The 14364-nt window shown below is 39.3% G+C and overlaps 1 protein-coding gene across 1 annotated transcript in view; it reads right to left on the reverse strand.

Moving 5' to 3' along the window:
• The window catches only part of EPC2 (enhancer of polycomb homolog 2 (Drosophila)), a 146622-nt gene that overhangs the window by 26161 nt on the left and 106097 nt on the right, over window positions 1-14364 (reverse strand). The window contains exon 4 of the mRNA XM_006834554.1: window positions 8758-8964. Within this exon, the coding sequence (XP_006834617.1) occupies window positions 8758-8964 (207 nt within the window). The remainder of the gene's footprint in view (window positions 1-8757; window positions 8965-14364) is intronic.

Below are 14364 nucleotides of genomic sequence, written 5' to 3' on the forward strand. Positions count from 1 at the left end.
GGGGAAGGATTGCATGGAGGGGATTGTAACCATGGCAATGAGACTACGATAGAATGAATATAAAACTAATGTTCTCCCATGTAAACGATCACATAATTCACAATAAAACATTTAAGGAAAAAAAAAAAAGATAGGCATTGTGATACTGTTATGTATCAGAAGATGAAAAATAATACATGGTTGATACCAGATGACTGCTAAATATTGAAAAATACATTAGGATTCACTTCAATAAGTGTTCTTTTAGGGCTGTGCTTCTGTCCTGCTTTAGGTTCAATTAACTACCCTTCCTAACTTTTTCTTCCCCGAGTCTTGATTTTCTACTCTTTAAAAATGTGCAGGTTCAAAATGGGAAAAAATCTTTTGCAATGACGCATCAGACAAGGGACTATTTTCTAAAATATATAGGAAACTACAACACATCTATAAGAAAAAGACAAATAACCCAATTAAAAAATGGGCACAGGACATGAACAGACACTTCACCAAGGAGTACATCTGGGCAGCCAACAAACACATGAAGAAATGTTCACAATCACTAGCCATTAGAGAGATGCAAATCAAAACAACAATGAGATATCATCTCATATCAGCAATACCAGTAAAGATAAAAAAGTTGAGGACAATAAACGCTGGAGAGGATGCGTAGAGACTGGGATCCTCCTACATTGCTGGTGGAATTGAAAAATGGTCCAACCACTCTAAAAAAAATATGGCGTTTCTTCAGAAAGTTGGAAATAGAAATACCTTATGATCCAGCAATTTCTCTACTTGGTATTTATCCATAAGACATACATAACACGAATAGATATATGCACACCAATGTTCATAGCAGCACTATTTACAATAGCAAAAGATGGAGGCAGCCTAAGCGCCCATCAATGGAAGAATGGATAAACAAACTTTGGTAAGGTACATACACACAATGGAATATTATGCTACTTTGAAGAATAACAAGGAAGCTGCAAGACACCACATAACATGGATGAATCCTGAGGACATTACGTTGAGTGAAATTAGTCAGTCACAAAATGAGAAATACTTCATAGGACCCTTATTGTAAAAGCTTAAGAAAAAGTACCCATACTAAAAGGGGAAAAAAAATTTCTTTGCTGGTTACCCGGGAGTATGGATGGGGTGGGCTGAGGGGAGGGAGGGGAAGGTGGAGCACAGGGTAGGGAATAGACACAGGATAGTTTGGGTGCTGGGGGGGAGGGGGCAGCAATACACAAGAAGGGAGAGGGAAATGGAAGAACAAGGTGGATGGGAGAACATGTAGGCAGGTTTGCATCAGCTAAGTGGGGCGGAGGTAATTAATGATGTATGCTCAACCTTGGAACAACAGGGCTCTGGGATACATGGATTGAGGCATGGTTTGACTGGATAACAGAGGGGAAATAATATTAGGATACTTGGCTGTCTTTTGATTCTTGGTTTCCCTTGCCTACTGTTGTAAAATAGACATTTGTGGGAGAAAGAAAGGAATAGCCAGAAACATCACCATACAAAGCTCGTAAGTCTGTCTTCAACCTATAACTAACTGATTGGAATACCTAAAATGGGGCTAGAACTTGCCCAGGGAAGGAGGCTTCCTGAGGAACCTTTGTACTGCATAAGACCATAGTGGAATCCAGATCCCCAACCAGAATTTTCTGAGGTGGCAAATTTCCACTTGAACGGAAAAGCAGACCAGCCTGGAGCGGCTAGAAGAACAGAAGAAACTTCTTGAAAGAAAAGACCGACAGGAAAAATCAAAAACAATAACGGCAGTCCGAATGACTACTACAAGAACAAGCAAGCTGTTCGCCTGGGAGCCATCAAGGCAAGCGGCAGGTTCCATTCAGGGCAACCCCCTTCCAAGACTGAGACTCAAGGGTAATACACGAGTAAGCATGTGGTTTTACTGGTGACCACGTTGGTCACCGGAAGGAGGAAGTGGGGGAAAAATAGCAATGACATTGTGAGTTAAGTCCGACCATGTTCAATAGACTCCTGTCAACCTGGGTTGAGACCTGGTTAGCCAACAGTATGGTGAGACCTGGGGACCCTTGGGCTCAGAGACAGGGGCATTGCCACAGAGGACAAGAGCAGAGAGTGAAGCGTCCAGTTGATATGAAATGAGGGGAGATGCACAAGAACACCCACACTCACAGATAGTACCCACTTGATCTGTTTTCAATGTCTGGATGATCAGAACTCGACTGGAGGAAGAAAGAAGAGGAAAAAAGAGTAATCTGCTACAATTTGATGAACTTGACCTACACATATGGATGCAGTAGCTCAAAAGAGGGAACAAATCTTTACAGCGAGGATCATTCCCACCCCCACAATACACAGGGTTGACAGGGATAGGCAACTTAGAAACTGGCTACCCCCCCAAAAAAAGGGGGGGGGGGCTACAAGGGCAAGAAGTGACTGGCTTACAAGCTTTCAAGAGGGAGCCTAGTTCCAGAGGGTGCGGGGGAAGGTAGAATCTCCACTGAGTGATTTCCAACCTGTCTGCTGATGAAAGGAGACAGGGATAAGACTTGTGGTTCAGTAGTGAATAAAAGCAGTGACACCACAGATGGAGGCAGAGACAATGACGTGGAGCGATGGAGTGGCTGGGGACTCTGGACTCAGAGGGAGGGGCTGTGTGCTGACGGCTGGAGGGCAGACTTGTGGGGTGTACCCTTTGGTTGTTTGATGATGCACAGAGGGGACTGTAATCATTGCAATGAAATGAAATACGATAGGATGACTATAAAGCTGATGTTTCCCATGTAAACTATAACTCAATTCACAATAAAAATAAATAAATAAATAAATAAAAATTTTATAGGTTTAGGCAAGCAATCAAGTTCCTGCAGGGCAAACCCCCTCTCCAAGATTGTAACTCAAAGGGAACACATGAGCAGGCATGTTAAGACTGCTGGTGATCATGTTCGTCTACTGGTGAGTGGAAGAGGGGTAAAGGCAGCAATGAAGATATAGGCTGAGTTTGACCACATTCCACAGACTCCCATCAAGCTGGAGATGAGAGAGAGAAGAGGAAGGGCTGGTTGGTCTAAAGTGTGGTGAGACCTGGGGACTCCTGAGCTCAGGTACCAGGACATAGCCATGAGGGCTAGAGCTAAGACTGAAGTGTACAACTGATATGAAGTGAGGGGAGATGTACAAGAATGCCACACTTGCAGATAATACCCATTTGACCTAGCCTCGATAGCTTGATGATCAGAATTCAACTAGAGGAACATTAAAAAAACTATTTTTGATCAAGGAAACAAGTGTAAAGTGCTACAATTTGATGAACTTGACCTACACCTATGGATGTAGTAGGTCAGAATGTCAACTGAGAGGGAAGCAGTCTTCACATCAAGTGTCAATTCTATTCCCTCTGTATACAGGGTTGATAGGGATGGGCAACTTAGACATTGGCTACCTAAACTGGGTAGCTATAAAGGTATGAAATGACTGGCTTATAAGTTTTCAAGAGGAGGTTTAGTTTCAGAGTATGCAAGGGAAGGTAGAATCCCCACTGAATACGTTTCATCTTGTCTAAATGGGTCTGGTGAAAGGAGATGGGAATGAGATTCTTATGATTGAATAGTGACTAATTGTTAATCATGACTAACTGCAACTGTCACAACTGTAAAGATAGCTTTATTAACAAAAATGAGGGAGTAGTTAATCTTACAGTCCAGGAACAGATGACTGTAGGAAGACGAGCACAAGTGGAATGTGGCACCCTATTCAGAGAAGCGACACCAGAGATGGAGGCAGATATGAGGACGTGGAGGGAGGGAGCAGATGAGGACTTCAGACTCATAGAAAGAGAAAGACTGGGTGCTGGCAGCCAGAAGGCAGGCTTGCAGAATTTGCCCTTTGGTTGTTTAGATTATTATATATTCCAGAGTGTGTTTGTGTACATCCCCCACCCCCCAAAAAAACTGGTAATAGAAGCAAATACTGTTGAGTAATGATGCACGGAGGCGACTGCAATCACTGAATGAAACGATGAGTGTAAAACCAATGTTCTCCCATGTAAACTATCACTCAATTCACAATTAAAAAAAAAAAAAAGTGCCAGTTAAAAAAATAGTTATATAATAGTATGAAGAAGTCACACATACCCAGATTCCCCAAAGGTTAGTATTTTATCATGTTTGTGCACGTGCCAGTACTCTTTAAAATTACTAGAATATAAATAACTGTAACTTGCAAATATTCCTTTATTCCTAAACATTTGAAGGTTAATTTTCTAAAACAAACAAATAAAAAGACATTCACTTACATAATTGCAGTACAAATTTTTAAAAAAACGAAATTAACACTGACAGATCCTGTAACTGTATTCAGATTTTGGCAATTGTCCTACTAATGTCCCGCACGGTAACAACAAAACCTACATATGCATTCTGATCAGGATCTGACCCAGGATTACAAATTGCATTTAGCTATTGTGTCTCTCTTTTTTTGTGGTATTGGGCTTTGGGTGAAATTTTACACAGCAAATTAGTTTCCCTTTCAACAATTCAAACAGAAATTGTTTCTTAACACTGGTTGCTGTCCCTGTATGTGTCAGCGCTCTTCTCATTTCCACCCTGGCTTCCTTGTTTCCATCCCTCCAGTTTCTCTGTGCCCCCTTGCATTCTCATCCTTGCTTTCTCATACAGTTGTTTACCCTCAGGAGCACAACTGTTCCTCATTGCTAGTGCTATTATTTAGTTTAAAGGTGACTTCCAGGAGTAGCTTTAATTACATGTTTAAAAGGTTCTCAGAGTGACAGTCTTGGGGGTTCCTCTAGTTCTTATCCAGTAAGTCTGGTTCCTTTTTGTGAGTTTGAGTTTTGTTCCACATTTCCTTCCCATTCTAATTCAGACCTTATAGTGTCCCTGGAACAAATAGTAGAGGTAGTCAGGCACCATCTACTACTTCTGGTTTCAGGCTAGAAGAGGCTATGTATGATGCCTGTGAGTCATTTGTATTGTGGATTTATTTCTTCCTTGAGTCTTTGGTTTCCCTCACTCTCCTTTGCTCCAGATGGGAAGAGACTAATAGTTGTATCTTAGATGGCTGCTTGCAAGATTTTAAGAATCAGATGTTCCTAACCACACTAGAATGAACAACATTACCATTAAGGTTATGTTAAGACAACTGATTTACATATTCCCTAAGACTATGATCCTTAGTTTTCAAGTCAAGTATTTCACTTCTGTGAGGTGTTCGGCTATGCCTTAGTTTTCATAGCTGTGTCCCTTATATGTGCTCGTATTGGACTGCTAACCACAAGGTCGGCAGTTTAAACTCAGCTGCTCTTTGGAAACACTACATAGGGTTGCTATGAATCAGAAAAGACTCACAAACAGTATATATAAATGTACAAGCAACACATACATACGCATATATACACAAACACTCTCAATTTTACCTGGTATGCACTGTTGGATAAGCACTGGCCTGTTAACCACAAGTTCAGTAGTTCAAACCCACCAGTTACTCCTCGGGTCACTATGAGTAGGAATCAACTCAAGAGCACTTAAAAAAAAAAAAAATCCATACCCATGCATACACTCGCATGCCTTCCCTTTATGCCCTCCCACATCTATATAGCATATATATCTACCCATGTAATTACTTACAAATTTTTTGGTTGTTTTACTGTTACTACAAAATTACATATGGTATGTTGTCACAATTAAGTGCTGTTAACTTGGTTCCGACTCATAGCAACCCTGTATAGGGTTTCCAAGGAGTGCCTGGTGGGTTTGAACTACTGATCATGCGGTTCAAACTGACCTTACAGTCTAACACATTATTCTGCAGCACCACACCAGGAGTCCAAGTAATTACCATGTTGTTGTTGTTGTTAAGTACCATGGAGTCGGTTCTGATTCATAGTGACCCTGCACAGGGTTTCCGAGGCTGTAAAGCTTTACAGGAGCAGAACGCCTCATCTTTCTCCGTGCAACCGCTGGTAGTTTCGAACAGCTGACCGTGAGGTCGGCAGCCCAACTTGTAATCACTATGCTACCAGAGCTCCTTAAGTAGTTACCATAGTTATTCTTGCATACTTCTCAGGGTCTTAATTTTCCTTGGTCTATATTATCTCATAATGTATATTGTGCTATATTATCTCATAATGTATACTGCCGCTCCTTTAATTATTATTTTATCTTGAAAATTCCTGGCATTGTGCTATACTGTGAACTACAAAATCAACAAGTACTGGACCAACAACAACATGGGAGATGAAGTAAAACAAATACAGATGGTGATCCTGGAACCCTGAGCTTCAGATGACAGGACAGAGAAGTGAAATGATTGATGACTGGAACAGAAAACTGAACAGGAGCAGCAAAAAAGAAAAACAAGTAGATGGTCATCTGTGATGGAACTCCAGAGAAACTTTGAGTTGGTGGGTTTGAACTGCAAGGTTAGCAGTTCAAGTTCACCAGTTTCCTAACATTATCAAAGACAAGAAGATATGCATTCAAAAAGCTTCATGAACTCCAAACAGGATAGACTCCAAGAGAAAATCAGATACATTTAATAATCAAACCTTTCAAAACCAAAGACAAGGAAAGAATCCTGACAGCAGCTCAGGAAAAGTTACCTACAAAGTATAACTAGAGTTTTTAAGCTCTGATTTCTCATCAGAATCCATGCAGGCAAATAAGACAATGGGATGATACATATAAAACTCTGGGGGGTGGGGTGAAAATTACCAATCAAGAATCATATATTCAGGAAACCATCCATCAAATATGATGGCAAAATTGGGTCATTTTCAGATAAACAGATATTAAAATAATTTGTGAAACCCTACAAAAAAATACTAAAGGCAGTTCCTTGTACAGAGAACCAGCAACAGTGGAAAACAACCTGAGACTAACATACATGACAGTATCACTCAGAACTCAACCTAGAGATTGTTGTTGTTGTTAAGTGCCATTGAGTCAATTCTGACTAACAGCGACCCTGCACAGGGTTTCCAAAGAGCAGCTGGTGAGCTTGAACCGCTAACCTTGCAGTTCAACCCTACCTTGCAATCCAGTGCATTAACCTGTAGCGCCACACCAGAATTAGATATAGAAGTATTCAAAGTAAAACAAACCTACAAGACTAAAAATAGAGAACCAGAAATACTTTTGTTTGCAACAAAAATAAAAACAAAGTAAAAAAGAAGGAGAATGTAGTTATAGAACTTCTAAGAGGAAATCAAGCAGATTTTAAGGGGGGGGGGGGAAGCCTAATTGTAACCTTAAAACTAGACTGAGCCTTACTCCTAATTGTAGCCCAACCCTTATGCCTAACACTAACCTTAACACCTAGGCCTACTCTAGATCTACCATAGTCCTAAACCCTAACATCTTACTATTATCCCTCCACCACTGTTCCCAAAGAGTACTTGGTAATTCAGACTTTTCAGGGGTTCAGACAAACTTTTCCTTCCTCAAGTCCAGTAGTCCACATTTGTAAAGTCTTACAACCTTATTTCAAGCTAGTCTTTTTAAAGCAAGGCACTAAGCTGTCATACAGTATTCGAGATTTCCTTAGCTATGAACTAGATAGAATAACATATTGAAAATGCAACCACGATTAGGGAATGGTATCTTGGAAAATCCATCCTATAACGTTTTAAGAAAATCATGCCCACAAAAGAGGGTTGTAGAAACCCCGGCTATTAACCATTATCAAAGTTTCTCCTAATATATATTGCTCTGGCAGTTGTTAATCTTCCAAGCTGTTCTATTAACAGTTGACAAGGACAACCGTTCCATGTTTGGAGGAAAAAGAATCCATGGAAAATGTCTCAACTCCAAGTATAGCTCCTCATGGTTTTTACACTTAGAATTTTCATGACACTGCAGTGTTAGAGAATATGCCACCATGTTTATTATTTACTCTAATTATGAAAAGTAGAAGGCAGTGATGGTACGATTTTTCTACCCCTCTGAAATAATGCTTTTTTCTATATCACATCATTTTACAATATAAGACCAGTTTCCCTTACAGAAAATTTTTACCTCACATTGCTTCTGAAAGCCAGTTTTCATGAATTTGAAATCTGGCATAACTGACAACTCAGAAAATGAAAGTAAGATTTCACTGGGTTGCTTCTGATTATTGACAGAACAGGTTTAAAAATGAAACTGACTCCCGTCCCAAATAGCTAGGGGGAAGCAGGATCCATTTTTTAATGCAAGAATTAAGACTCTTGTTTCAAAGGAGCTGTGAGCGCTTACGCACACAACAAGGAAAAGTAGTAGTATTTCAAACTATCAGCTTCCCCCAAAGGAGAGCGGTTCCTAAGGACATGCAGTTCCTCATATCACTTCAGTTTAAAGTATAAAATTGTATGATCAGTGTATTTATAATGGATTGGTATTGTGGTTAACTGCCATGTATCTTGTTCTGACTCACAGGGACCTGTATAGGATATTTCTGAGGGGTAGAACTTTGTGGGAAAGAAAGACTCATTATTCTCTCAAGGAACAGATAGTAGGCTCAAACTGCCAATCTGTGGTCCACAGTCCACTGCTGTTTTAAAAGCCACCGTGATCCCATTTAAAAAGGATATGGGTATTAAATAAAATCTGTAAACAACTACCATCAGAAGCTACTGATCAGCAAGATTTCCAACATAAAGTTAATTGATGTCTAGTTCCCCATTATGTTAACATAATTAAAAAACATTCAAGTTATAAGCAGAAAAAACTATTGGTCTTAAATGTTATTAAAGGAACGTTCAATTAAATTCAATTTGCATATTACCTTTCGAGTTTGCATTTTCTCTGTTCTCCTCCGAAAGGCAACATAGGGGTCATTGTTAGTAGAGCCATCTCTTTTCTCTTGTTTGATCTGAGGAATCAGAGACGGTCCCCTGCTGTTTTTACGTTTCCTCACCCAGTAGTCATATACCGCTTTAATAAGATAATCATCCTCATTTAGCAACAGTTTTGCTTCTTGAAGAGTTACAAGCTAAGAGAAAAAAACAAAATGTTAGCAAATTAAAATTTCTGAAAAAGAATTCCAAGTTAAACTGAAGCTAGAAAAACATGGTCAGTTCTTCACAATTATGAACAGATATTATGATTTGTAAAAGAAGACACATTTCGATTCAATCTAACAACTGCCTTCCCCCCACCCAAAAAACCTCACAAACTCAACACTGTCGAGTGGATTTTGACTTATAGTGACCCTACAGGACAAAGGAGAATTGTTCCCACAGAGTTTCCAAGGCTGTGAGTAAATCTTTATAAAAGCAGACTGCAATGTCTTTCTCCCACTGAGCAGATTGGTGGGGTCAAACCGCTGATGTTTGGGTTGGCACTGAATCCTAACAAAGGACTTAATATTAATGAAATTTAACCAAAAATGCAATATTTTATCTTGAAAGGTAGTGAATTCTACACTGAGAATACTTAAGAAGCTTGGATGAACAACAGTTTGGCAGATACAACAGATTTAGTACGTCTCAGGTAACACTTGGGCAAGAAATTTTCTATGACTCTACACATTTGCAAATCTACTAGCTTTAAATTCTGTACTATCTTCTGTTTTTGGTTTTTTGTTGCTTTTTACAGAGAACAAAAGATACATAAGCTTCTTTTCACCAACCTTCAGAATAAAAGATGGAAAGATATTCTCTCATAGACAAGGGAGCTTCAAAGAGTTTGTGGGAAAATTGTTAACTTTTCATTTAATTTTCTACAAATTTTTTGAAGTCCTCTCATATGGCAACATAAATATAATATGCCTCTCTCGGAAATGGCAAAGAAAAAGACACACTTAGCATGCTTCCAGGAGTTTCAACATTATGCAATGTTGAATTTTTTTTATCAATTACATATGAAAGCAATTTCACTAATGAAGCTCCTAAAGTACTAAGGAATGAATGTTCCTATTACTCATTCTGATAATGACACTGTCATGTCTGGGGTAGGGGCCCTAGGACAGTTCCTCTAGACATTCAGACACTGGAATCTCAGTGTGCCTATCCCTCCTTTACAAGTATAACCAACATATCAAACTAAGGCTCAACAATTTTTATCTTATCTGTTATCCTGTTCCTTTTGAAGATCAGGTAGGCCAATTAAACTTAAAATACAGGTTAAACATATTCACTCACAGTGAACTTCAGGAAAAGATAATGGAGACTTAGAGATGGTAAGCATCATTGAAGTGATTACCTCAGTTTCTTTAAATTTTTCATTTTAGATGGACACTGACTTTCAAGACAAGTTGAGATATCATCTATGAAATGTTTCCTTAAAACTTGGAAATAAAGCTGAAAATTTTCTCATTGAAACCAAGATCAACATATGAATTAATTAGCAGATTGTTGGAAAACATCTGGAAGTACATGGACTCACCAAATAATTTCTGATTATGATTTGCCTTATGATGGGGTAATGCACTGACCATTTGGAATTCAAGTCTTATGATGGTGATTTTTTGGTTTAATTGATTGTTTTATTATGCATCAATTGCTCACATAATTGGAGAAGAGGAAAACAATACAATGACAATGATAATTCAAGTGTTCTAGTTCATCTGAAAAGGAGTCCCGGTGTGGGTACTGAGGGCTAATGTGCTGAACTGCAAGGTAGGTTTACACCCACAAGGTTAGCAGTTCAAACTCACCAGTCATTCTTTGGAAACCCTATACAGGGCCATTATGGGTCGGAACAGACTCAACGGCACTGAACAACAATAACAACATAGGGTTTCCAAGGAGCAGCTGGTGAACTTGAACAGCCAATCTTGTGGTTCAAGGAGGAAAAACAACATGGCAGAACGGGTGGAAGTGCAGTGAGGAGCTCTGTCAACAACAACACAGAACACCGGACCAAGCAGGCCCAGGTGATGGTTCCAGAACTCTGAACCACTTATAAAGGAATATTTAGAAAGTTGGAAGGCTTATAGCCAGTGGAATTTGCAGCAGAAGCAAGAAATGCAGTGCTTTCTAATCCAAGATGCTCCAGCTGCTCCCTGAGTGGTCATCTTGGGCGAGACTGTACGGGGAAGGATCAGAGCTGCCACGGACACCTGACAAAACCATGGAGATAAAGGAATAAGAGTGAAAAGGGAAGCCCATCTCCTTCCTGATCACATCTACCTGGAGTCTATCAGAAAACATAAAAAAAGTACCAAACCACACACCCATCTAAGTTTTAAGGCCACAGCTAACCACTGAATATGCCCAAAAACCAGAAACAGATGATTATATCAGCACATGACCAGAAACAAGACAAAGTAACTGGGACAAATGAGCTGCAGGTAGACCTACACTCCATACTGGAAGGAGGGCAGGCTTTGGAAATGCATGAGAAGGAATTTAGAAAAATGATTATAAATTGTTTCAAAACACTTCACAATGGAGTTGAGAAAAATTAGGACGTAGTCAGGAAAGTGCTACAGGAACAATCAAATAAGATAGATACAGCATTGGAAACAATTCGAAACTTACAGAAAGAACTCCAAATGATTAATAATAGAATATCAGAAATGGACAATACAACTGAAGGGCAAAGGAGTAGAACTGAAGAGATGGAAGCCAGAACTAGTGAGCTAGAAGATAAATCTTTCAATACCAATAAGATAGAAGAACAAACAGAAAAATGGATTAAAAAAATCTAAAGAAGGGCTAAGATTCATGTTGTACAACATGAAGAGGAATAACTTTAAAGAATTATCGGCATTCCAGAACAGGAAGAATCACACAAGTCCACAGAAGAGATAGCTGAAGAGCTGCTGGAAGAAAATTTCCCTAACATCCTGAAAAGTGAAAAGGTAAGCATTCAAGAAGCTCAATGAACCCCACAAAGGATAGACCCTAAAAGAAAAACATCAAGACATTTAACAATCAAGCTCTCCAAAATCAAAGCTAAGGACAGAATCCTGAAGGCAGCTAGGGAAAAAGAGAAGTGTAGCATACAAAGGCAAACAAATCAGACTAAGCTTGGGTCTTTCAACAGAAACCATGCAGGCAAGAAGGCAATGGGGAGAATGATTAACCTTTCAGTCTAGGAGCAGAGGGCTCTGGGACCATCACTGGAGAAGAGCGGAGAGCAGGACCCCACCCAGAGAAGCAGTAAGACCTAAGATGGAGACAGAGAGGATGCTGTAAGAGATGGAGTGGCTGAGGACTTCAGATCCAGAAAAGGAAAGGGGCTGTGTGTTGAGGACTGGGGGGCGGGAGAGGGTGAGATTGCAGAGTATAACCTTTGGTTGGGTGATGATGCATAGACAGGATGGTAACTAGGGCAATCAAATGATGTATGATAGAATGAATGTGTAAAACTAATGTTCCCCCATGTAAACTATCACACAATAAAAAAAAAATAAAAGAAGACAATGGGGAGACTGATATAAAACCCTGAAGAAAAACAAACTGCTGATCAAGAATCCTCTACCCAGCAAAGCTGTCAATCAAATATGATGGTGTAATCAAAACATTCCAGGATAAACAGGAGCTAAGTGATTTTGCCAAAGCCAACCCTGAGATGAAAAACATCCTAAAAGGAGTTCTGTGGACAGAGAACCAACAAGAACAGACAACAACCAGAGATGAATATACATGGCAGCATCACTCGGAAGTCAATCGACAAATGGAAGAGTCGAGAACAGAATAAAACGGTAAGAACAAATTCAGAGGATCTGGGAGGTCAGTCTGTGATCAAAACAATTACTATGTGAAAGAAGGTAGACACAGAGGAACAGAGATCCAGGTGGTGAGAAGGTCAGGTAAATTACAGGATAAAATAGACTGTCTTAAATGGAGGGAAAAGTTAAAGGAAAAGGAACCTGTGGTTCAAACTGATTTTGCAGGTTAGCACATTAACCCAGAGTGCTACACCAGGACTCCAATGTCTCAATAGAGTCAGCTTACCTGCAAATGATAAGTGGAGTAACTGGCTCTTTAAAGTAGATGGTCAGAGCCCAGAACTTATGAGACCAAGCCAAAAATGTCAATATTTCCAAACAACATCTTTAAGTGGACATCTTTCTAATTTTAGCTGAAGTTCTTTTAGAATGATAAGCTATGCTCTAACATCCATCAGATCAGTTGATGGAGTAAGAATTGACTTTCTAGGGTATGTAATGTTTACCTCATACTGACAGCCTCACAGGCAGCTCTAATGTATTCCGGGGTCAAAGGAAACATTATCGTGATAAGCAAGCAACATGTACTTAAGCTCTGTTTGCTTCTGATAGAAATATATAACCTTTACTAATTAAATCCAGAACTTAATTAACATTAGAGTGTGCAAGATGAAAAATCTCTTTCCAATCAAAAAAGCAGTAGAGAGTTTCTTAACAAATTAACACTACTTCCTAACCTCCTAGCAAACCTGTTAGAGAAGTCAATCTCCTGTTCATATTTTATCCCATGGGCTTCTTGTTCCTATTTGCCAAGTCCTTCACCTTGCTGTTAAGCAGCCTCTTTATATCTCAGGTAATAAGGATTCAATATAGAGTTTATAGCTAATATTGCTGATATTTCTTTCTAGTGTAGTGATAACTGTATTTACTCAGGTAACTGCTGTTTTAATGTTATCGGCAAATTTATATTTTATGAGTTAATTTTGGTTTTAACCCCATTCTGGAAAATTTTATCATTAGCTATACTAATGAGTCCCGGTGCGGCACTCACTGGCAAGCACTGGACTGCAAAGTGGATAAGGTTGATGGTTAAAATCCACCAGCTGTTCCTCAGAAACCCTATACAGGGTTGCTATGAGTCGGAACTGACTCGAGGGCACGTCACAGGAAGCTAATAATATTGCATCTCAGTTATCAGGGTGATGGCATCCATTTGAAGGGGCAGAACTATCTGCAGATGAACTCACACACAATTAAAAATTCACACCACCAGAATTCTGCGACATTTATACTCCATAACTGCCATTTAGCATTTTATCCACCAGAAATTCTTGGAACCAGCATTTAATTGGCAAAAAGATCTGTAGTAGATTTATTATTTCCAAGTCAGCTCTGAGTTTGTTCATTTACCTCATTTAATTATTTGGGGGAACTGAGGATGGGGAAATAAGAAACCTTCTATGAAAAGGACTTTTCTTATAGGATGCTACTAGCTCCACAAAGACAAGGACCAGCTAGTATACTCATATATTGAAAACTCCTGGTATAGTAATTTCAATAAATACACTTGAATACACAAATAAACAGATTACATGGGGGGGGGGGTGCGGGATCAATGCTATACTTTTAATCAACTACAAAGTCCATTATCCATGGAGAAAAAAAAAGACATTTTAAGATGGTTTCAATACCCAGAGAAATATTCACTACCTACAGCAACAAATGTAAAACAAATACAAATTAAACAATAAGAGAGTATGAGAACTTAAGTAC

Source organism: Chrysochloris asiatica, unplaced genomic scaffold (assembly GCF_000296735.1).
Source record: "Chrysochloris asiatica unplaced genomic scaffold, ChrAsi1.0 scaffold00012, whole genome shotgun sequence".
In the NCBI taxonomy this organism is placed as follows: domain Eukaryota; kingdom Metazoa; phylum Chordata; class Mammalia; order Afrosoricida; family Chrysochloridae; genus Chrysochloris; species Chrysochloris asiatica.